The sequence below is a fragment of the Camelus bactrianus genome, chromosome 22 (genome assembly GCF_048773025.1).
Source record: "Camelus bactrianus isolate YW-2024 breed Bactrian camel chromosome 22, ASM4877302v1, whole genome shotgun sequence".
NCBI classification, from domain to species: Eukaryota; Metazoa; Chordata; class Mammalia; order Artiodactyla; family Camelidae; genus Camelus; species Camelus bactrianus.
In genome coordinates this window covers 24,479,363-24,504,431 of record NC_133560.1, presented here as the reverse complement: position 1 = coordinate 24,504,431, position 25,069 = coordinate 24,479,363, and the positions used below count along the sequence as shown (strand labels likewise).

General features: G+C 45.4%; 2 protein-coding genes across 2 annotated transcripts in view; one reads left to right on the top strand and one right to left on the bottom strand.

The window, feature by feature from the left end:
- The window catches only part of MUC16 (mucin 16, cell surface associated), a 48,623-nt gene extending 30,888 nt beyond the window's left edge, over positions 1 to 17,735 (top strand). Inside the window, exons 28-42 of the mRNA XM_074350687.1 lie at positions 1,598 to 1,770; positions 3,183 to 3,218; positions 4,150 to 4,215; positions 5,120 to 5,241; positions 5,343 to 5,410; positions 5,564 to 5,736; positions 7,151 to 7,281; positions 7,631 to 7,698; positions 8,498 to 8,646; positions 9,751 to 9,911; positions 10,248 to 10,315; positions 13,845 to 14,011; positions 15,138 to 15,179; positions 15,389 to 15,468; positions 16,955 to 17,735. Coding sequence (XP_074206788.1) covers positions 1,598 to 1,770; positions 3,183 to 3,218; positions 4,150 to 4,215; positions 5,120 to 5,241; positions 5,343 to 5,410; positions 5,564 to 5,736; positions 7,151 to 7,281; positions 7,631 to 7,698; positions 8,498 to 8,646; positions 9,751 to 9,911; positions 10,248 to 10,315; positions 13,845 to 14,011; positions 15,138 to 15,179; positions 15,389 to 15,468; positions 16,955 to 17,050 — 1,600 coding nt within the window. The 3' untranslated portion in view covers positions 17,051 to 17,735. The remainder of the gene's footprint in view (positions 1 to 1,597; positions 1,771 to 3,182; positions 3,219 to 4,149; positions 4,216 to 5,119; positions 5,242 to 5,342; positions 5,411 to 5,563; positions 5,737 to 7,150; positions 7,282 to 7,630; positions 7,699 to 8,497; positions 8,647 to 9,750; positions 9,912 to 10,247; positions 10,316 to 13,844; positions 14,012 to 15,137; positions 15,180 to 15,388; positions 15,469 to 16,954) is intronic.
- The window catches only part of LOC105068409 (uncharacterized), a 35,895-nt gene continuing 12,591 nt past the window's right edge, over positions 1,766 to 25,069 (bottom strand). The window contains 2 exon segments of the mRNA XM_074350689.1: positions 1,766 to 3,458; positions 20,977 to 24,962. Of these exon segments, the coding sequence (XP_074206790.1) occupies positions 23,114 to 24,962 (1,849 nt within the window). The 3' untranslated portion in view covers positions 1,766 to 3,458; positions 20,977 to 23,113.

Sequence of the window (25,069 nt, the reverse complement as noted above, 5' to 3'; positions counted from 1 at the left end):
TTTCATACAAATGGCATAGACCCTGAGGCAGGCAGGAGTCCGGGTACCAGGCACTACTCCTGCCCACATCTAGTCTAGAAAACCGATACCTAGCAGGAGAATAAATATTTAAGTAAAGTGATGTCAGACACAGTCAGAGTGGAAACAGACGGGAAAGCAGCTTTGCCCAGGGGAACAGGGGGTTCTCTCTGTGGAGGTGACATCTGAGTTGTGTCCCAATTTGACAAGAAGGATTTGGCCATGAATACTGTTTCAGACAGAGGGAACCGTGTGGGCAAAGATCCTGAGGCGGGAATGGGCTTGGCATGTTCAATGAACAGCAAGGAGGCCAGTGTGGCTGGAGCAGAGAGAGCAAGACAGAGGGAGGGAGGGAGAAGAGATTCAAGACAGTCAGCAGAGTCGACACCACATAGTCTGGGAGAAGTTGTTTTTGTTGTTTCTTTTTTTGCTGAATTTGGGGGGGGTGTAATTAGGCTTATTAATTTTTTAATGGAGGTTCTGGGGATTGAACCCAGGACCTTGTGCATGCTAAGCGCACACTCTACCACTGAGCTATTCCCTCCCCCTGTTTTTTTTCCCAATTGTGGTAAAATACATATCACATGAAACTTACCATCTGAACTGTTTTTAAGTGTACAGTTTGGTAGCATTAAGTATATTCACACGGTTGTGCAGCCACTCTCCAGACCTTGCAAACTGAAACTCCATACCCATTAAACAACAGCTGTCCATTTCCACCTACCCCTAGATGCTGGCAACCACCATTCTATTTTCTGGGTATGACTACTGTGAACTTGACTACTTGGGGCACCTTACAGAGGTGAAATTATACAGTATTTGTCTTTTTGCGACTGGCTTAATTCGTTCAGCATAATGTTATCAAGGTTCATCCATGTCGTAGTGTGTGTCAGTTTCCTTTTTTTTTTTTTTTTTTTTTTTGCAGGAGGGAGGTAATTAGGTCTATCTATTTATTTGGTTTTCAGTGGAGGTACTGGGGACTGAACCCAGGACCTCATGCATGCTAAGCTCGTGCTCTACCACTTGAGCTATACCCCCCGCCCCAGTTTCCTTCCTTTTAAGGCTGAATAACATCCCACCATATGGATGGCCTACCTTTTTAAATCACTGGGACTTAGATGTTTTCACAGAGCAGGCAATGTGCTAGGTGCTGGGGGTTCCACACAAAAACAGTGAACTAGACTGTCTCATTCCCTGACCTCACGGAGGTCACCATCTGGAGGAAACAGGGACAGATACTATATGCTCACCTAGAGGGTAACCAGGGCTGTGTTGGGGGAAGCACGAGGTGTTGTGGGAACCAGAAGAGGTCCCTGACCCAGCCTGGGAGAGTTCTTGGAGGAGGAGGAGGTATCTAAGTGGAGACCTGAAGGATGATCAGGAGATCACCCAGGCAGAGAGAAAGGGAGAAACAGACAGCAGTGACTGCATGTGCAAAGATCCTGGGGTGAGTCTGGCCAGGTGGAGACAGAGAATGGTTCAACAAAGCTGGAACACAGGAAATGAGGTGTGCAGTGACCACAGATGGACAGGTGCCAAGTGGACTGCATCCCCCAAAGGTCAACCTTTCCTTCCCCAGGTCTGTGAAGAATGGCGCCAAGACAGGGGTGGACATCCTCTGCACCTACCAGCAGCCCTCCAGCGGCCCGGGTCTGCCTGCCAAGCAGGTGTTCCATGAACTGAGCAGACAGACCCGTGGCATCACCCGGCTGGGCCCCTATTCTCTGGACAAGGACAGTCTCTACCTCAATGGTGAGCAGTTTTCAGTCTATCTCACTGGGTTCACACCCTAACTCTGGAAGGGTTTCCCTTGACTAGTCAGCTCTCTAGGGGAAACCCTGAGACAAACTCCAGTGGAAACCTCAACTCCACACTGACCTCACACAGCCACCCTGCAAGGCTGCTCCTTGATTAAACCCATTTTACAGATGAAGACACTGAGACTCAGAAAGTTTAAGTCATTTGCCCAAGTGGATGCAGCTTGAAAGTGAGGGAACCAGGGCATGAGTCCAGTGGTCAGCATCCAATGCTGTGCTCCGTTCCACATACTAACTCATGCAAGCGTCTTTCTAGGGGAGACTTAGGGAAAGGAAATCCCCACATCTGTCTCCTCTCCCCACTTCTCACCCTGACCAACATGGGCTTCTCTCTTGGTTGGGACCTCTATGCCAGGAAGGAAAGCAGATGTTCTGAACATCTTGGGGGTCCAAGCTTCAGACACCCTGGGTATCAGCCTAGAATCCAGGAAGAAACAGCATTTGAATGGGTGACCCTTAATGAGAGGGTCCTGGTGGGGCAGAGCACAGCTGTGGTGAGGTAATTACGACTGGAATTACTCAGCTTTCCTCCTCTCTGTCCCCAATCTGGGAACGGAGCTTGGCAAGTCACACTTTCTTATCACGACTGCCCCATCAGGTGGGCAGGGAGACGTCTGGGTCCTTTCTGACTCCCATTTTCGCAAAGAGGAAGGAAAAGGGAAACACAGAGAAGGGAAAGGCACTGTCCACCCCCACGGCAGGTTTTGCGCCAGTCTAGGTTTTGAAGTTCTTCTGAGTTTACATTCTTTTCCCTTCACCTCGGCCATTACAGGAGCCAGTTTAGGATTTCCCCTTTTGTAAACTGCACAACTTACATGCTTCAATGTGTTCACTCATTCAGCATGTACCAAGCATCTGCTATAAGCCAGGCCTGGTGCCCGGCACCAGGGACAGACAGGCTCCATGTACAACCTATCCTAATGTAAGCTCCGGCAGGGCAAAGGCTGTCTAGTTCAGCAGTGTATTCCCCAAATGTAAATGGAACCCGACACACTGTAAGCTCTCATTAAATATTCATCAGATGTAGCGACAGGTTGGAGGGAGGGTGAAGGGCAGATGGCGGGTTGAACAGATATGTGGTGGTGGGAGGGGACTGTGTGAACATAAATGGGATGAGAGTCTCTCTTGTTGGGGACATGCTGGAGGGTGGGTGAGGAAGGGCTGTTTCTAATCAAAAGGTCAGGGAAGCCTGTGCAGTGGAGATGACATTTGAGCCTGAGCCTAGAAGATGCACAGGTGCTGACCTGGCGCAGAGGGCAGAGCGTCCAGAAGGGAGCCCCACGCAAAGGCGCAGACACCTGGGATTGCTCCTCGGCCTCCCCTTACTGTGTGACTTTCTGTTGCCAGGTTATCATGAACGTGGTCCAGATGAGCCTCCGACAAGTACGTATCTTTTCATCCACTGCCCATTTCAGCCTCCAGTGGTCTTGAGCCAAGCTTTTCTTCTCCCTGACAAAGAGCGCTGGCCCCAAACCCGGGCTGGTCTCCGGAGTGGAGGCGGGGTGTCAGTGGGAGGAAGGATGCTGGGTCCTCGGTCTCCTTTTGGACTTGCAGCCATGGTATCGGCTTTCCGCATTTTCCACACCCTTGAGGGTCGGAGGAAGAAATCTGAACAAGCATTTCCTACAGGAATAAGGGTTGAGGTCAGATAATGATCTTGTAGTCTGTGCCTCCTAATAACAAAATCCCTTATAGGAGCCCCAGAAGGGGCCTCGGGGTCAAGTTGTAAACTCTTGGCTACTCGTGGTTGGCCAGATTTGTCCACTCACTCATCCGATGATCACTTCATCTATCTTTTCACCCATCATTCTTCCAGCCTCCCAGTTATCCCTTCTCCCAGGCCCCTTCCTCCCTTTCTCCCTCCCTCCCTCCTCCCCTTCCTCCCTTCCCTCTGTCCATCTGTCACCTATCTTCTGCCTAGTCACCTGTTCTCCTTCCTTCCATCTACACTTCCATTCACCTCTCAACTTGTCCTCCTTGTGTTTCTTCTTCTTCCTTTCGCTTTGACCCTCCTTTTGTCCGTTCTTCCTCTGTCCTTCCAGGTACCCCATCTATCTGTCCACATTTCTGCCCATCCATCTGTCCATCCTCTTTGTTCAGTCTCTCTCGGTCACTCAGTCTCACTCTCTTGGGCTCATTCATTCACAGGCTTGCTCATCCCTCTACTCACACACTCACTCCTTCCCTCACATTAATGGTATACCCATGAATGCTTGTCCTTGGACAACCACTTCTGGAGTCCAGGTGAGCTGGAGGGAGCTTCTCCCACTCTGTGGGGGTCTTGGTTCCTCCCTGATGACTGCCCTTTCTGCAGCTCCTGAACCATCCACTACGTTCCTGCCTACTTCATCATCACCTGTGCAACCAGAATCCACCACAGGTATCTGGGGGGGGGTCCCTTTTCCTTCCCAAGAGAAGCTCTCCAGCCCCACACATCTATCAGCCAATTGTAACACAGGAGCTGGGAGGCCAGGGTGTGCAATTCTGGTCTTAGGGCGAACATTATACCAACAGTCAGTCCGAGGCTGGCCCTCATGGAGCCCCCAGGCTTGTGAAATTAACAGACTGTTACTACACTTTGTGATCCCTCTCTTGGGGTGAGGCACCTGGTGTAATTTGGAAGGGAAAGGCTTTCTGAAGAAAGTTTCACCTGACCTGAGTCTTTAAGAAAAAGTAGGAGTCATCCAAGTAGAGGATGAAAAGTTTTCCTGGCAGATGGGATTCCACAAGCAAAATGTCAGTGGTCAGTGTATGGGGAGAATTAAGAGAAAATTGGTTTGCATAAGCTTAAAGCTTTACTTGGAGCAGATGGATAAATGAAGCTGAAAGGTTGGCAAGAACCAGATTTAGAAGGACTTCGAGTGTCAGATCAAAAAGTTGAACTTAGTGCCAAAGGCCATAGGGACCCATGGGTGGTACCAGAGCAGTGGTGACGAAAGTGAGATTTTCATTTAAGAAAATTTCTTCTAGTGTTCGGTGTAGAGAACATCCTTCAGGCAGGGCATCCAGCGAGCCTGCTGGGGTGCTGGTCCAGGTCAAAGAAGAAAAGAAAGACCTGGGCTGGGACGGGGACGGAGAGGGGGGGTGTATGTGAGAACCACTCTGCATGTAGAGCTGGTGTTACTCGGAGAAGAAGCTGAGCAGATATGCTGGTTTTGACTTGGGTGGCTACACTGGGGGGTGATGCCCCGGAAGAGAAGACAACAGGTAACGAATGCGTGATTCTGGTGTGGTCCCAGGCCAGCTCTCAGTGAGAGCCATCTATCCTCCCCATCTTGTTGCAGCTGTGGGACACAACCTGAAGACCCTCACACTCAACTTCACCATCTCCAACCTTCCATATTCACCAGATGCGAGCAGTGGCTCAGCCATATTCAACTCCACCGAAAGGGTCCTGCAGCGCCTGGTGAGATGCTGGTTCCAGCAACCCTGGTGGGATAATTAACCCCCCAGCCCCGCCCCCAGCCCCTGTGCTTCCTGCTCCTCATCCTTCTCCTGCCTCCCCAGCTTGGCTCCTTATTCCAGAAGACCAGCCTGGGCCCCTCCTACTCGGGTTGCAGCCTGATCTCCCTCAGGTAAGACCTTTTCCTGAGCACTTGCCAGGAAGGACCACTTTGGGTGACCCACCCCCTTTCTCTGCCTTCCCACTTGCTTCTCCCTCTTTCCGGCCCCACCCTCCAGAGGCTTCGGGGCCTCTCTCTCGAGTCCTCACACCCCTCTCTCCCCAGACCTGGGAAGGATGGTGCAGCCACCAGCGTGCATGCCGCCTGCACCTACCACCCTGACCCCTCGGGCCGCAGGCTGGACAGAGAGCAGCTTTACTGGGAGCTGAACCAGCTGACCAGTGGTGTCACCCAGATGGGCCTCTACACCCTGGTCAAGGACAGCCTCTTCGTCAATGGTGAGTGTTCATGCTGAACTTGGATTTACAGTGATCTTTACTTTCCCTGTTCTATTTAATGTCCTCTTTCTTGAGTCGAGGGGTGATTAAGTTTATTTATTTATTTATTTAAGGAGGGACTGGAAGTTGAACCCAGGACCTCGTGCATGCTAAGCATGCGCTCTGCCACTGAGCTATACCGTCCCTCCCTCTTAATGTCCTCTTTAACAAGACAGCCCAAGTTCTGGTTGCGGGGTACCCTCCCCAAACCTCCAGTGGAGAAGGTCTCTCCTGTCAGCTCAGGAAAACAGCATGAAATTCTCTGACCAAATTAATGTAACGAATTTTGATTCAAAACCAGAATGTCTGACCTGTGGGATCTCTTGGGACAGAGGTTCTTCTATGTGCAGTTCCCCCATGACAGTGGTTCTTCCCTGGGGGCAAGGAAACACGCAGCAATGTCTGGAGACATGTTTGACTGTCACAGTGGGGAGGGGGCTCCTGACATCTAGTGGCTAAAGAAAGGCCAGATACGTAGCTAATATCCTCCAGTGCCCAGGAGACCCTCACCACCACCAATTATATAGCCTCAGACACCAGCTGTTCTGAGGCTGAGAAGCCCTGCTGAACACGGTCCCATCATTTCCAGATGAGCACCAGATGGACGCTCATCATACTTCACAGCCATTATTTATGTAATAACCCAATTCTACAAAATTAGTATTTGTTTCAAGTGGCGCTGAATCCCCAATTCTTAGTATGTCGGCACATCGTAGTACCCTGGGAATGAGTGAACAAATGAAAGATGAGTATCTCAGCCCCTAATATCTGGGGGTCCACTGCAGTTCACACTCACTCACTCAACAAACCCACATGTGCAACCATTCTGTCCCAAGTCACGTTCTGGGTATGGAGATAGAATACACAGGTTCTGTCCCTGAAAAAAGTCATAATCAAGTGATCTAAAGATGATTTAGGGACACAAAAGAAGTCAGAGACACCATTATTAACAGGATGCCAGGGAGTGCAGAGGTGGGGCAAGTCACGGAGTGATTCCTGGAGGAGGTTATGATGTGCCTGATACTGTACTAGGCGCTGGGACACGACAAGAACAAGACACGAGTGCCTGTTCTCATGGAGCTCCATCTCACTGGGCTCCTGAAGTAGGAATAGGAGTTTTCTTGGAAGAGGGTGGCAGAGCATTCCAGGAAGTGGGAACTGCGTAAGCACAAGCAGAAAAGCTCAGCTCAGGTGACTCCTTATAAGATTCCAGGTTCCCCTCTAGGCAGTGACTTTCAATTTGGGAGCCCCTGTAGTCCCCAACATGTGGGCCTGATTTTGGCTGATGACGACAGTAGGCAGGGGACCCCTGGGCCACCTGCCTCTGTGCTAAAAGCTGAGAGTCTCTGTCTTTTTCCCCTCTTGGTGGCTGCAGGCTACGCGCCCCAGAGTTCCTCTATCCGGAGTGAGTACCAGCTAAATTTCCGCATCGTCAACTGGAACCTCAGCAACCCAGACGCCACGTCCTCAGAGTACATCGCCCTGCTGAGGGACATCCAGGACAAGGTGCGCTCTCTCTCACTCCTCCCAACTCTCTCTGCCCCGAGGGGCCCCTCTGATTCGTCAGTCTGACCTACATCTATTAAGTGGTTGTTTCAACTCTTCACTTTGCCTGTGGGTTCTGGGTTCTCTCAGATTCCAGGGGCAGTGACAGAGCTGCCCTCATTTCTCAGATGGGCAAACTGAGTCTCAGAAAAGGGAGCACTGTGTCCAAGGTCACACAGTGAATTAGGGGCGGAGCCAGGAACTCAGGTCTCCCTTGCTGCAAGGTTTGTGTTTGCTCCTCCACTGGCTTCAGTCGCCCCCTCCAGCCCCAAGAGACCCCCATCTCACCCCCCCACACCCTTTATCCTAGGTCACCACACTCTACAGAAGCAGCCAGCTACAAGACGTATTCCGCTTCTGCCTGGTCACCAACTTGACGTAAGTTGAGGAGGTTGGTGGCATTGTCTGAGCTCCTGCGGCACATCCTTGGACTGGAAGTCACTGGCATGGTGTCTATTCTGAACCCCCACATCCCTGCCAGCGAATCTCACCATCTCCTTCCATAGGTCTTTGGGGTGCAGGAAAGGGATTAACCTCATGGAGCCACCCAGCCCCTGCACTCATCTCCTTCTTGGGAAACATAGCTTGCTGCTAATATCAGTCCAATAATAACATTTACCACTGCCAGGCTCCCTGCCGAGTTCTTCCATGCATGATCATCTCACTGAATTCCCATAACATTCCCCCTGGGAGGTAAAAGCAATGTTCACCCCCATTGTTCACATCGGAAAACAGGCTCGGATAAGTGAACAGCTCCAGAACTGTCAAAGTTGGGTTTGAACCCAGGACTCCGAGTGGTGGGTGGAGGAACTAGAGACAGAGGCTCATGGGACACGGGGCTGACTTTGAATATAACCAAACTGCAGTCCCTTTGTCTTCAACGTGGGGACAGTTACAATACTAGCTTCCACGGCAGTGATGGAGAGGGAATGTGTGGGTCACTTCTTAGAGGTGAACAATGGATGGTCATTACTGTGACTGTTGTTGCTTCTATTCCCAGCTCCTGGGAGCCTTCCCTTTTGGGTCAGGGTCTCTACTCTTCCCTGGGGGAAAAGGCAGTCAGGTAATCCCCCACTGCTTGCCCCAGGTCTTTGGCTCAAAAAGGCCAAAGGAGCCAGACTCAGGAGGCACTGCTGGTGTTGGGTGCTGGCTGAGTTCCTATGGTCTCTGTTCCTAGGTTGGATTCCATGTCAGTCACCATCAAGGCACTGCTCTCCTCCAGCCGGGACCCTGGTGTGCTGAAGCAAGTGTTTCTAGACAAGACCCTGAACGCCTCATCCCACTGGTTGGGTGCCACCTACCAGCTGACAGATGTGCATGTGACAGGTGTGAGATTGGGGGGGGCGGTGGGGACAGGTTCATGGCTGGAAGAGATTGTTTTATGAGGGATAGGGCTTCTGGGTAGCAGTGGAATGGATGGAGGCTGCAGAGGAAGTGGGGGGCTTTCTGGAAGCCCATGTTGATGATTCATGGCAATGTGGCATCCAGCAGGTGGCAGGAGGAGAAAATGCAGCGAATGCACCCAAGGGAATGGTTATTCCACGTGTCAATTGTTCTAACCCAGAATGTGAAGGCTCCTAGGTTTCCTTCTTAGGCTCAGTTACGAGTCGTGTCTTGGTTGACTGGTTGATTGACTGACTGTTTCCTTCAGTGTACAGCCCATGCAGATAAACAGGCACTCGTGATAACACTGTGGTAACTGCTATAGTAGGGCAATTCCTAACATTGGTGGGAACCCCAGGAAGAGCTACACAACTCTCTTGGACAGTTTTCTACAGAAAATGAAGAAACTAAGATCTGAAGGGGGACAGGACCTAGTTGGGGGGAAGAGCTGGGGAGCTGAGCTACATGTGTGCCTATAACCCAGAAAGTGAAAAGAATCCGTCGCGTTTGGGGAAGCTGTAGGACGTCTGGTGTGGCTGGAGTTTACACTCTGACGTGAGACAGTGACCACTGTGGCTGAAGATATGGGCAGGGGCTTTCTTGGGCACTGAATGGTTTGTGGAGGAACACGACACACTCAGAGTTCTGCTCTAGAAACTCATTCTCCAGGTGCCGCATGGAGAATGGATGGGGCCAGGGAGACACATTAGGAACCCGGGTCAGTAAAGGTGTGTGGCAGATGTCCCCTGGGGTGGTCAGCACCCGCACCTGCCGACTCTGCCCCAGAGAAGCCCAGTCTCTTCTTCCCCACATCCTAGGGTGCTCTCACAATGCCTGGTGAAGTGTTGGACACAAACAGATGGATGGATTCAAGTTGGACAGACGGATGGAGGGTCTTCTGTAGCCGATTTTTAAAAACCCAGCTCAGTCCACGTTGCCAGGAATAAATAGACTGGCTATAACGACTTCTTTCTGAAAAACTTCCCTGATGGGGAACTTTCATTCTTTTTATTCTACACGTGGACTTGTATTCTCTTTTAATTCTAGAAATAGAGCCAGTTCGTCTACCAACAGACCAACCAACAAGCAGTCCCAGCTTCCAGCACTTCCTGCTGAATTTTACTGTCACCAACATACTCTATTCCCAGGACATAGCCCAGCCAGGCACCACCGAACACCAGCGGAACAAGAGAAATATTGAGGATGCGGTGAGAAGGGTGTCGTGGGTCCACCCTGTTCCCACGGAGAGACTGACCTATGACCACTGGGCAGTCAGACGGTGACTTTTTGTAACAATTCATGAAGACAGGTTCTTATTCCCATTTTACAAATTAAGAGACAGGCACAGAGAGGTTCAGTTTCTAGCCCAGGGTCATAGAGCTAAGTCATACCCTGGATGGGACATCCTTTCATATACGTACCTGGGCTAGTGTTTTGGAGACAAGGGAAAATAAACAGATGGGGAGGTGTGCTCATTGGCTAAAAATTCTCTAATGCCACTGGGCCGTGGGTTCTGACCAAGGAAATGTTGCCCTGTCTTTCAGCTCAACTGGCTCTTCCGAAACAGCAGCATTGAGAGTTATTTTTCTGACTGTCAAGTCTTAGCATTCAGGTGAGTTCCAGCTCAGGACCTGATCACTCTGTAGACTTCCACTGTCCTTTAAAAGTGTCCCCATGCCACGGTCTCTCAGTTCCTGGCTGTTCTGGAAGAGAGCACTAGGACTAGGAAGCTGTTATCCACACACCAGCTTTTTCCTAAACCAGTGAGAGCTGTGTAAACCTCAGCAGACATGAAGGTTCCTGGTGCTGGGACCTACAGAATATAGAGTGTAGCATTCATGTCTTAAGAAATCAGCTCCAAAAAAAAAAAAAAAAATCAGCTCCTGAAGCCAGAATCCATGGGAGATGGGGGTTAGATTCCAGATGACTTGGAATCCAGGAGTCTAACTGTGCTGTCCTATAGTGGAACCACTAACCATAGGAGGCAAATACAATTCACACACCATAAAATTTTTGATGTGCATTATTTGTGGTATATTCTTAGAATGGTGTAACCATCTGGTTGTCTAATGGTGGGATATTTCCATCACACCAAAAAGAAATCTTGTCACCAACAACAGCCACTCCTCATTCTTCCCTCACCCCCACTCCCCAGCAAACAATAATCTACTACTTTCTGTCTCTGTGGGCTTGCCTATTCTAGACATTTCATATAAATGGAATCATACACTATGTGATCTTTTGCAATTTTCTTTTGCTTAGCATAGTGTTTTCAGAACTTATCCAGGTTATAGCATATATCGATCTTCCGTTCCTTTTTAGGGGTGAATAATATTCCGCTGGATGTTTGGACCACTTTTGTTTATCTGTCCATCCATCAACGGACATTGGATTGTCTCTGCTTTGGGGCTATTATAAACAATGTTGTTACGATCATTAATGTAAAAGATTTTATGTGAACATATATTTTTATGTCTCTTGGGCATACAGAAATAGAAGTGGGTATTGTAGGGTCATACTCTGTTTAATTTTTGAGGAACCACTGAACTATTCTCCACAGAGGTTCCACAATTTTACATTTCCTCCAGCAATGTATGAAGGTTCCAAATTCTCCACATCCTCACCAAGGATCAATATTGTCCTTTTCTTTTTTTTCCCCACTTACAGCCATCCAAGTGGGTGTGAAGTGGTAACTCACTATGGTTTTGATTTGCATTTCCCTAATCATTAGTGATGTTAAGCACTTTTTCATGTATTTATTGGCCTTTTTTATATCTTCTTTGGAGAAGTGTCTGTTCAAGTCCTTCACCTATTTTTAAACTGATTTGTCTTTTTAATATTGAGGTATAATAGTTTTTTATATAGTCTGGATACTCAACCCTTACCAGATATATGATTTGTAAGTATTTTCCCCTATTTGAAAGGCTGTCTTTTCACCTTCATGATAGTATGTTAAAGCGCAAAAGTTTTTCATTTTGCTGAAGTCCAATTTATTTATTTTTCCCTTTGGATTCTTGTGCTTTTAGTACCATATCTAAGTAACCAACGCCTAATCCAAGGTCATGAAGATTTACTCCGATGTTTTCTTCCAGGGGTTATTTAATTTTATCTCTTATGTTTAGGTCTTTAATTTATTTTCAGTTAACTTTTGTATACGATGTGAGGTAGGGACACAGTTTCCTCCTTTTGCAGGTGGATATCTATTTGTCCCAGCTCCATCTGTGAAGAAGCCTATTCTTTCCCAAATATTTTGGAACCTTTGTAGAAAATCGGTTGTCCATAATTGCATGAGTTTGTTTACACACAGTAAATGTTATTCCATTGATCTATATGTCTATCCGTATGCCAATGGCACAGCGTTTTGATTACCATAATTTAACGGTAAGTTCTGCAGCTGGGAAGTGGAGTTGTCCAACTTTGTTCTTTCTCCATATTGGTTTGGTTATTCAAGTCACTTGCAATTCCATATTAATTTTAGGAACAGCTTATCAATTTACATAAAAGAGCCAGCTAGGATTTCGATAGAGATTGCATTTAACCTGTAGATCAGTTTGCGGAGTGTTGTCATCTTAACAACACTGAACCCTGATTCATGAACACAGGATGCCTTCTCATTTATTTAGCTCTTTTAAAAAGTCTTTGAACAAAGTTTTGTAGTTTTCAGTGTACAAATCTTATACTTCTTTTTGTTAAATTTATTCCTAAGTTTTTAGCACTTTGCTGTTTGATGCTATTGTGAATGGAATTGCTTTCCTAATTTCATTTTCAGAATGCTAACAACCAGTGTGCAGAAATGCAGTATAGATATTTGTATATTGTTCTCATATACTGCAATGGTGCTGAACTAGTAGGGTTTAGGTGTGTGTACGTATTACTAGGGAACTTCTATATACAGTATCATGTCACCTGCAAACAGTTTAACATCTTTTCCTGAATGCCTTTTACTTCTTTTTCTTGCCTAACTGGCATCATAAGCTTCTTCAGTATAATGTGACTAACATGAGATGAGGGCAGACATCCTGGTCTTAAGGGAAAAGGTTTAAGTATGATGTTAGGTGTAGTCTTTCCATGAATGTTCTTTATCAGGTTTGTAAAGTTTCTATTTCTGAGGCTCAGGTTTTTCTTTTTAATCATGAAATTATGTTATATTTTGTGTCAAATTCTTTTCTGTATCTACTGAAAACATGTGGCACTGTCCTTTATTCTATCAATGTGGTGTATTACACTGATCAATTTTTTTTAGCTGTTAAGCCAAACTTTCAGCTAGAGTAAGAGTTTAAGACCTTCTCAAGTTTTCCTGGGCATGCACACAGCCCTGCACACTTGCGGTCTTCTAGATCCCCAAAAAATGCACCGGAGCTTTTCAAAGTCCCCTGTAGACATCTCATTCCCCCAGTTTTACTTTCAATTTATTGGCTCACCTCTTGCCTGCCTGTGGGTTATTGCTCCCGTGGGCAGACTCAGTGTAAAACAATTAGCACTAATTGTTTGAAGCAAGTGCCCTGGGGTTAGGTCTTCCTCACTGAACAGGCTCTGAGTCAAATAAAGAAAAGCCCTGAAAATGAGGCTTTTTTTTTTTTCAAAGAGCTGCCAGAGAGGTCAAATAGTGACAATTCAATGGGGATAGGTTTTGGGGGGAGCTCTAAACTTATTACAGTTTTCAAAGTTGAGGCCCTTGGGAGAGCAGGAAGAGGGCTGTGCAAGTTATAATGCCATAAAGTTTGCTCCATTTTACCAAGATTCAACCGTTTTTTCTTAACTAAATGCTGCTTGGTTTGTTGCAAGGCTTTGGTTAATTTCTAGACTTCTCAAAAAGTTGCCTTTGATGCTGTTTGCCAGCGTTCTCATTGTTTTTCTGGATTTTCAGAGGTCTCTACTCCAACATTTCAAAAACGTTCTCCCCGTAGCTATTTACTTATAAAGTTAACTCAATTAAACAAAATGTGCCATTCAGTTTCTCACCTACACCAGCCATATATTAAGTGCTTGTTAACAACATGGGGCGAATAATGACTGTATTGGATAGTGCAGACAAGTGTTTACATCACTGCAGGAAGTTCTCTTGGACGAGACTAGAAGCAGGGAACCTAGAATTGGGGAAGCATTCCAGATAACCTTGTTCATCCCTTGTGTCCTTCCAGGTCTGTCCCCCACAGCAACCATACTGGGGTGGACTCTGTGTGTAACGTCTCACCATTGGCTCGGAGACTAGACAGTGTTACCATCTATGAGGAATTCTTGCGGCTGACCAAGAACGGTACCCAGCTGCAGAATTTTACCCTGGACAGGAACAGTATCCTTGTGGATGGTAAGGCTCCTGCTGGGGCAAGAGTGGGGACTTTTCCTGGATATCTGGAGATCTGGGGATGTATCAGAGATGACACAGTCCCATAGGCTTTACCCACTACTGAGGGAGAAGAAAGCACACAGTGGGATATAGGAGACACTCGCCTTCTCCTAGACAGCACCATGCAATAGAACCTTCTGCAGTGATGGCAGTGTTCTATATCCGTGCTGTCCAGTGCATAAGCCACATGAGGCTACTGAGTATACGTCAAGCATGGCTATTGTGACTGGTTTTTATGGTTACTGATTTTTAATGGCACTGAGCGCTAGATTTTAAAAATTTTGTTTAATGAAAATTAATTTTAATTTAAAAAGGCACTTGTTGCTGCTCGCACTGGACAGCATATCTTAAGAATTTGCCCAGGGAAAGACCATATGAGCAGCAGGACCTGCAATCCTCCCCTCTTGCCCAATGGATGCTATGTCCTTACCCTTAAGGAGTTAATGTTGTATTGGAAATAACAAGAATAGGCAATTATAAATAATAGGAAATTATAAATTACTTGATATGAACCAATCCATACTGGGGAGTAGTAATCAGAAGGCTTCCTGGAGGAAATTACCATATAGGCAAGCCCTGTGCAGTAAGTATTAAAAAACTCAGTCAAGGAGAAGGGAGTGAATGTATTCATCGGCAGAGAAGAGAGCTTTTAGGTGGGAATTTATAAATTTAGAGATTTCGTGGTCTTGTCAACTGTGATGACCCATTTGCCCCTCTACTAGCATAAGATGGGCCAGCCCATCATCAATCGTCCATTCCCAGAGGTCTGATTTGAAATATCACACTCTTGTAGTATGACAATGGGTTTGTTATTATGTAGCAAAGTGTACTCATTTTCAATCAGTGATGCAAACTAAAATGGCATGAAACATCATTACGTCTACATGGCTTTACTATTTCAGTTAAACTATGGGATGAAGCAAGGGCACCAAGTGTTACTAATTTATACACTGGATGTAATATAGTTTCTACTGGATGAAATACAGTTATTTCTAGGTGATGGGTGTTTGTGATGTGGTTTTATTTTTCTCTGTATTTGAAACGTGTTATTTCAAAAAGTAACATTCTCTGTTTCATTCACCTTCAGGGTATTCTCCCCAAAGAAACGACGTCTTGACTGAGAATTCTGGTAAGCCTCAAAGACGCTCCAGCCCAGGATGGGGAGGGAATATTTTGATTCTGTGCCTTACAAAAGAGAACCATGTACCCAGGGTACTGGATGATGATGAAAGTTGGCCAACGGATGCCAAGGACTGTTGAGGCGCAGTGGGGGAGGGGAGAGGCAGGGGCCCTAGGGGAATGACAGGAGGTGGCTCACACCAGCACTTGTCTCCCCAGACCTCCCCTTCTGGGCCATCATCCTCATCTGCCTGGCGGGACTCCTGGTGCTCATCACATGCCTGATCTGCTGTTTCCTGGTAAGCCAGGAAATGTTGCTGTCTTTTTACTATCAGGTTGTAAGGGGTTCTTTATATATTATAAATATACATCCTTTGCTGGGGATATGTTTTACAAATATTTTCTCCCAGCCCATGTGTGGTTTGCCTTTTCCTTAACAACATTAGTCATTAGGGAAATGTAAGTAAAAAGTCATAATGAGAGACTACTACATGCAAGAATGGCTGAAATTTAAAAGACTGATATAATAAATGTTGAAGATGTGAAGCAACTGCAACCTATACTTTTTACATAAACATCTATGTACCCAACTTTTAGTAACATTACCTCTTTATGGACATTATCACTTTACCATTAGGAGAAAAACTTCTTATATTATGAGCCTGTTCATTGTCATCACTACATTTTTTTCTCTTAAATTGGGAATTGTGAAGACAAACACAGCCCTAATCTAAAACTGGAAGGGTAAATTATTGGCTAGTAAAAATTTTAAGTATACACGTGAACACAAATAACAACTGACAGTAAAAGTGTCAAAAAGACCATTTTAAAATGTTAAACAACATTAAACTCTATGCAACCATAAAAACATGATTAAACTATGCAACCATAAAAACATGATTAAACTATGCAACCATAAAAACATGATTAAATTATGCAACCATAAAGAAAAAGACATGAAGCAACCAGAACTCTCATACAGTGCTGGTGAAAAGTAGTTTAGATGCACCTCTAAAAGTTACATACACCTATGCAACCATCCACTCCTAGGAGTTTGTCCAAGACAAAACATATGTCTATACAAAGATTTGTACACAAATGTTCATAACAACTTTATATATACTAGCCAAAGACTAAAAACAACCCAGAAGTCCATCAATAGGTGAATGGATAAACTGTAGTACTGTATCGCCCCACAATGAAATACTATTTAGCAATAAAAAATGCATTAGTAATACATGCAAAGATGAGTCTCAAAATAATGATGCTGGATGAAAGAAGTTAGATAAAAAAGAGGACCATTTATAAACCAATTCTAGAAAATACTAGCTATAGGGCTATAAATCAGATCATAGTTGCTGGGGAATAAGAATGTGTTTGCAAATGACAGGTGAGGAGGAATTACAAAAGAGCATGAGGAAACTTTGGGGAATGACGGGCTTTCCTTTTCTTGATTGTGGTGATGGTTCAGTAAGTTCTAATCCAAACATCAAATCATTCACTTTAAATGTAATGCAGTTTACTGAATGTCACTTACACATCAATTAAGCTGGGGTTGATGGGGATGTGAAGGGGATATCAGAGAGAATAGGGCAGAAAAGGGGAGAGAGGAGGAGAGAGAGAGAGGTGAAAGAGGGAACAAGGGAAGGAAAAGGACTGAGAAAATGAAGTGAAAAAAGGGAGAGACACGGGAGCATCAGGTCTCTGGCTACCCGCTTCCCTCGTAGCCCCCCATCCTTGGGCAGCTGAGTGCTCCATTCTCATGCCGCCTGCTCACCCTCACAGGTCACAGTCAGGCGGAAGAAGGAGGGAGACTACGAGGTTCAGCAGCAATGCCTGGGCTACTACCTGCCGCACCCAGACCTGAGGAAGCTACAATGATGACACCTGCCAGAGCCCCCCCCCCTTTTCCCAGTCAGGTTCCCAAGGGGCTTTGGCTGGACGAGAAATAAACCACATTGGTCAGACACAACCTCTGGGCCTTTCTTGACTTGGCCCCTGACTGGTTCACAGTGGACTAAGATAAAACTTTTCCCCTTCTTTAAGTCCTAAAGACAACTTCAACTTCTGTCTGGTGGTTTCACACCATTTCCTCCCTCAGGGACACCAGCACTGGTGAAACAAGCACAGATGCAGCCAACGTACAAAATCGACGTCACACTTCAGTGTGCGGTTCCCCTACCCAGTCGCCCACTCCACTTCTCCACTCGTGCAGCTGTCACCCCATCTCCAGTCCTCCATATTCTGCACCTCTTTCCCCGAAGCCCTACAAGTCCCAAGTTCTCTTGCACTAGACTCTGATGTGCATATTCACAAGGATGTCCAGAAAATCTGCCTTGGTGGCTTCTCTCCCTCATCATGGGTCTTGCAAGATGGAAAACAGATCAAGAAGGAATAAGTAGCTCAGACATGACACTGCCATTAGCCTTGGGACCTGGGAGCTGAAATGACTGGGTGTCTGGGAAGACTGAATCCCAGAGTAGTAACCAACTGTAGAAAGATGGTGTCTGTGTTGGATGTAAAAATGAATAAAACTCAGGGGAAAGCTCTGAGAGAAATGAAAGTCTCTTTTCCATTTTTTTTCTGCATCCGATCTAACTGGACATTTATAGCAGAGGCTCCCCAACATGCAGCTCAAAGCACCCCGGGCATGACACAAATACTACAGATGTTCTATTATTGCTTAACACATCGCTCTCAGACACTACAACTCTCTGACAAAGGTAAGCCATCATACACCTAAACAAGCAATTCGCCAGTGAAAACATACAAATGGCCAATAGGCACATGAAAAAATGCCCAATATCGCTAATTATCAGAGAAGTGCAAACCAAAACTACAATGAGGTATCACCTTACAGCAGTCACAATGGCCATCATTCAGAAGTCCACAAACAATAAATGCTGGAGAGGGTGTGAAGAAAAGGAAATCCTCCTACACTGTTGGTGGGAATATAGTTTGGTGCAGCCATTAAGGAAAACAGTATGGAGATGCCCCAAAAAACTAAAAATAGACTTAGCATATGATCCAGCAATCCCACTCCTGGGTATATACCTGGAGGGAAGTCTAATTCAAAAAGAAACATGCACCCCAGTGTTCATAGCAGCACTGTTTACAATACTCAAGACTTGGAAGCAACCTAAATGCCCACTGACAGATGACTGGATAAAGAAGTTGTGGTATATTTATACAATGGAATACTACTCAGCCATAAAAAAGAATAAAACAATGCCCCTTGCAGCAACATGGATGGACCTAGAGATCATCATTCTAAGTGAAGTAAGCCAGAAAGAGAAAGAAAAATACCATATAATATCACTCATATGTGATACCAAAACCAAAAAAAAAAAAAAAAGACACAAGTGAGTTTATTTACAAAATGGAAAGAGTCCCAGACATAGAAAACAAAGTTATGGTTACTGGAGGGAAAGCGGGTGGGAAGGGATAAACTGGGAGTCCAAGATTTGCAGATACTATTATACATAAAATAAATATACAAGTTTCTTCTGTATGGCACAGGGAACTATATTCAATATCTTGTAGTAACCTATAATGAAAAAGAATATGAAAATACGTGTGTGTGTGTGTATATATATATATATGTGACTGAACCATTGTGCTGTACACCGGAAATTGGAACAACATTGTAAACTGCCTGTATTTCAGTTACCAAAAAAAAGTATGGTTTCACACTCTTTACAAAACCAAGACATGAAAGCAACCTAAATGACTGGATAAAGATGTGTATATATATGGAATGGAATACTAAGCCATGAAAGATAATGAAGTAATGCCATTTGCAGCAATACGGATGGACCTAGAGGTTATCATACTAAGTGAAATGTCAGACAAAGACAAATATCATATGATATAATTTATATATGGAAATTAAAATGTGACACAAATGAACTTATTTATAAAACAGAAACACTCACAGACATAGAAAACAAATTTATAGTAATTGAAAGGGGGTGGGGGAGGGATAAATTAGGAGTCTGGGATTAGCAGATACAAACTACTATATATAAAATAGATAAAACAACAAGATCTTACTGTACAGCACAGGGAACTATATTCAAAATTTTGTAATAAACCATAATGGAAAAGAATATATACACACACACATATATATGTGTAAGTGAATCACTGCTGTACACTAGAAACTAATACAACATTGTAAATCAACTATACTTCAATTTAAAAAAAAATTATGGCTTCAAGTTCCCAAGTCTGAACAAAGTAAGCATACACGGAAATCCTTCAAGTCTTGTTGCCTTCATTTAAAGACCTCCGGGCAGAAGGCCCAAGAATGGCCACAGCTGTAGAACATGCAAGTGTGACTCTACTCCAATTGTTAAGAATTAGGTTGCAGCTAGACTGTTTCAGTGTGATCTAGAATGATTCCCAACAGAAAGACTTTACTTAGCTTTTGAGACAGCACTGGCAATGCCAATGTGCGATACAGAAGCATTCTGAAATCAAGGGCACACGTCATTAAAGAGATCAGATAAAAACAAGGGACAGACTGTAAAAATTAAAGCCTCACAGGAAAGCAGACAGTAGCTCCGCAGCAGATCCAAGCAGTATCCACCAGCCTGCTGCCGAATGATCCCACAATCACCATACCATACTTTAGGACCGTCACCAGATTTGGCACTGACAACACCACGTGGCACTTACTTGTGATTGCTGTCACCTGTCTTAATTGATGAACGCATTCTGAAGGAGTGTTCTCCAAGCAAGGAGACTGCAGCCACATAAAAAGACTTTACATCTTGAATTCAATTGCATCAAGTGTGACTAGCAAAATAAACACCTTATTATTGAAATATGCTTCAAGACTAAGATTTTACCACGAGCAAAACATAAGTGAGGGGGAAGGGGCAATGAGGGGGGAAAAAATCACAAGACCATCACCAAAGCCTTACATTTTAAAAAAGGTTACCTTCACTATTCAGGAAAGGGGTTAGGTGGGGAGTGGGCAGGAAGTTAACAAAGTCCTACCAGGGCAACCCTGTTTGGCTGCTTCTGTAGTGGATACTTTGTGGGGTGACACCAGCCAACCCCATGTGCGACCTGTAGGTGAACATAGCCAAGCAGGTTTAATTAGATCAGACACAAGGGGCTATTCCCTCCTTTGATAACAAATAACGCAGCTGAAAAGTGCCTACCACAGCAAGCGAGAAACAAAGGCGGCAAAGCAGAACCGTAACTGAATCCTTCTCCTAGATGGCCCTTGACAAGGATTTACTTGTAACCTGGGAAGTGGTGGGTGGTGTAGGAGGGAACAGGTGATTTAGATAAAAGCCAGCTCCAGAAGATGAACTGCTTGGGAATGGGGAGGAGGGAGATGACAGCAAAGTCTCTGTTTTGTAGTCCAAGTTTACACTATTTGTTACACTTTTAGCTGCTGCTTGGTCTCATGCTCCCAGACCTGGTCCTGGTTTCCCACACCAGTCTTGCACCCCAGGAATTCCATAAAATAAATCACCCTAGCCTCCCGGATTCCACACACAGCTCCGGGGGAGTAGCGCCACCACAAACCTGGCTCCGGAGGCTTTAGTACAGAGCATCCTCTAAGCCCAGGCTGGGGGCGGCGGGGAGCGGGGGACGAAGCGGGCAGGAGGCAAAGGGAGGCGATGATACTTCGAAACCTTCTCCACCCCCACGCGCGTTAGAATGGTCGATTTTTGGATCCAGGTCCAGCAGGAATTAATTGGCAGGCAAATCCAGAGTTTACCCCACTTCCGAAAAGGACCACAGACTGACTGGCGGGAAGGAAGCTTTCGCCCCCAAAGGGCTCCTACCTGCTCTGTATTCCTCCTTGGTCCAAGATAACAAGCTCAAGCCAAAAGCGGCTGCGCAGTTCGCCAACTCTCCGTTTTCCAAATGGCCCAGGGGCCCATACAGGGCCCAGAAGGTGGTGGTGGTGGAGGAGGGAGGGAGGGGAGGGAGGGAGCAGCGGCTGCTACAAACAACACTCCCAGCCCTGCGCTCAGCCTGCCCATCACCGCACCGCCGCCTCTCAGTCCTCCTCCTCCTCCTCCCGGCCGGCCGCCGGTGGGGCACCTGGGAGGCGGCGTAGCCCGCGCGGCGCTGCGGTCGCCGCCCTCCAGCTTCGCGGGGTGCAAGTGCGTGGCGAGCTCCTGCGGGGCCGCGGCGCGCGCCCGAAGCGGTCCCTGTGCCCCTTGTCCATAATCAGGGGGGTCCAGGCTCCGGAACCCGAGAGTGCAGCCGCGCTGTGCTGCGCGGAGAGCCGGCGCCGGGCTGCCCAAGCTCTCGGAACTGCGCACGCTCAGCTCGCGCTCCGCGGCGCCCACGTGCGCCGGCGCTGCGCACCGCGGGGCAGGGGGCTCGCGTCCGTCCGGAAGCGGCTGCTCATCTCCAGCTGCTGCAAGGGCACCACCTGGAAGCTGCCCACCATCGCAGTGCGTGCGGGTGCTGCGCTTGCCACGCGAACTACACCACTTGTTGAGCAGGTTCTCCGCGTTAGCACTTGATGGTTTACAGAACAGTTAATAAAATGTTTCTGTGAAACAATTACAGAAGCATTCCTGTGACAAAAAAAAAAATTTATATACTTCGGCTTACATACAAACATAATTTAAAACACGCTGAGATTACATTCAGCTACAGGGAACAGGACACCCCAACACAAGGAAGGAGTCTATTCTCTCAGGGCAGGACCAGGTGAAGGCAGTCAGCTTACACGGCAGTAGGGAAACAAACTCCCATGCCATTCTGTTGACTGCACCATGATAGATGTCATGGTGTATCAGGAAAATAGACTCACTAGCACCATTAACAGCATAAGGTGTTTGTTACATACATTAGACTTTAAATGGAAATAATCTAGAGAAGAGGCAAATCAGACAATACTCCCAAGCATTAAAGGCCACAGTAGTTTCCTGGTAAATACAGGAGGCCTTACAGAAAAATTCAAACTCTAATGGATCTTTGCTGTAGATCCTGGGAAGACATCAGTGGAAACCTACAGCTCTGCGAAAATGGAAATCAAACAACTGGTGGTGATTTTGAGGATACTCGGGATTGGAAGGTCAAAGAATCCAGAAAATGGGCTGGAAGATGGCATCCTTGAAGCTCCTTGGGTCTCACTTCCTGTATGGTGGCTCCAAACTCTCACTAATGCCTTGTTTGTTCCTGCCTTCCAAAACCTACACAAGTGAGGCTACTGGCGAATTCTAACATGGAATCATAAAGGGGATGAATTCTATAAAATTTAATTTCTAACATTACCCACAGGGTCAGATAGCTGATCCATCACAGCTCTCTCTCTTAAAATCTATTCACCAAATACCAGTCAGAGGAAGGACAACAAGCAAAGGCGGAAATATGAAAATAATACTTCACATGAACCTCCAAAAAAGGAACTTTGTCATTAAGAAAGGTAGAATATATATAATAGACCAGATATCCAGGCAAAGCCAGAAGGAAAATTCCAGTAAGTACCATATTTTCCAACTCCCCCTTAACACAGAATGAAACTATAAAAAAGAAAAACCTGACTGCACATTAGAAATACATTTCAATTCACCCATGGATCCAACAGACTTCAAAATGGAGAGAGAAAATATTAACTGATTCAAGGAAAAAACATTACACATTAATCTCATGTACTATTGTTGAAAGACGACTTACAAAACTATCTCACCTCAATATTCATTTATGAAACTAATTAGTAGAAATCCACACTCCAATGATGTACTTTAAGAGGCTTGAGTAATGGAAGAGAATCTGAAAAAAAATCTATGTATGTATATGTATAAGTGAATCACTTTGCTGTATGCATGAAACTAAAATTGTACATCAACACTTCAATAAAAATAAGAATTTAAAAATGAAAGAGGCTTGATAAACACAACATACTTACAACTTAATAACAATTCTTTCATGTTGAAAGTTTTCCAGAATATTGCACATGGATTAATTTTCATCAAGCTTTCTCATCTTACATTTATATTTATTTCTGGTGGGAGTGTTAACATGTAAGGATGAAGGCCAACTGAAGTCTTTCCCACGCTGTTTACATTCAAATGATTTTATCCTGTGAGTCCTTTCATGCCTTCGGAAGGAAGTGGGATGATTGAAGGCTTTCCCACATTCTTTACATTCATAGGGCTTCTCTCCAGTGTGAGTTCTTTCATGTCTTCGAAAACTCTGATACCACCTGAAAGCTTTTCCGCATTGCTGGCACGCATAGGGTTTCTCTCCTGTGTGAGTCCTCTCATGTGTCTGCAAGGAACTGTAACCTCTGTAGGCTTTACCACATTGTTTACACTCATAGGGCTTTTCTCTAGTGTGAGTTCTTTCATGTGTTCGAAGGTAACTCGGACACCTGAAGGCTTTACTACATTTTTTACATTCAAAGGGTTTTTCTCCAGTGTGATTCCTCTCATGTCTCCAAAAACTCTGATAACATCTGAAGGCTTTTCCACATTGTTTACATTCATAGGGTTTCTCTCCAGTGTGAGTTCTTACGTGCGTTTCCAAGGAAGTGTAATCTCGGCAGGCTTTTCCACACTGTTTACATTCATAGAGTTTCTCTCCAGTGTGCGTTCTTTCATGTATTCAAAGCAAAGCTGAACAACTAAAAGCCCTTCCACACTCCTGACACTCATAGGGTTTCTCTCCAGTGTGACTTCTTTTGTGTTTTTGAAAGGAAGGGTAGTATCTGAAGGCTTTACCACACTGTTTACATTCATACGGTTTCTCTCCAGTGTGACTCCTTTGATGTATTTGAAATGAGCTGGGAGAGATAAATGCTTTCTCACACTGCTTACATTTATAAGGTCCAATGCCAGTGTGGGTGATCGTGTGCGCTCGGAGGCTCGCGAGAGCTCTAAGGGCTTTCCCACACTCCTTACATTCATACGGTTTTTCCCCAGTGTGAGTTCTTTCATGTTTTCGAAAAGAACTGGGACAACTGAAGGCTTTACTACATTTTCTGCATTCATAGGGTTTTTCTCCAGCGTGATTTCTTTCATGTATTTGGAAACCTATGTTAGAACTGAAAGTTTTACCACATGGCTTACACTCATAGGGTTTCTCCCCGGTATGAACTCTTTCGTGTGTCTGGAAGGACGGATAGTATCTGAAGGTTTTACCACATTGTTTACACTCATAAGGTTTCTTTCCAGTGTGAGTTCTTTCATGTATTCGAAGAGAACTGGGACAACTGAAGGCTTTATCACATTTTTTACACTCACAGGACTTGTCTCCTGTGTGAGTCCTCTCATGAGTCTGGAAAGTCTGGAGATGTCCATAGGGTTTTCCACAGTGTTTACATTTATAGGGCTTCTCTCCAGTGTGGGCTCTTCCGTGTACCTGAAGTGAAGTTGAAGAACTGAAGGTTTTTCCACAATCCTTACACTTACAAGAGGCAGCTCCAGTATGTGTTACCATGTGTCTTCGAAAAGTTTTGAGCCACATGAAGGCTTTCCCACACTCGTTACATTTATAGATTTTCTCTCCTTTGTGATTTCTTTCATGTTTTTCAAAACACTGCAGATAACTAAAGCCCTTCCCACATACCGTGCATTTATATGGCTTCTCTCCGTATTTCTGATACCCATATGGCTTGCGTCCAATGCGACTCCTGGTGTACCCATTATGGGATGGATGATCCATGAAGACTTTTCCACTCACTTTGTGTTCCCATTGTCTCACTCTGATAAGAGTTTTCTTCTTCAGACTGAGGTTTGGAATAAGGCTCAAGTTTTCTTCATATGGACTATCTTCTTTCTCTTCACAGATTCTCCCAACCTTACAACTTCTGTAAAACCAAGAAGGAATTATTAATGATTTCTTTATTAGTGATTTCATCCTTATTAGAATATGTCAGCTACACTTTTATTATTTATAGCAAAAGTACAGGTTTTT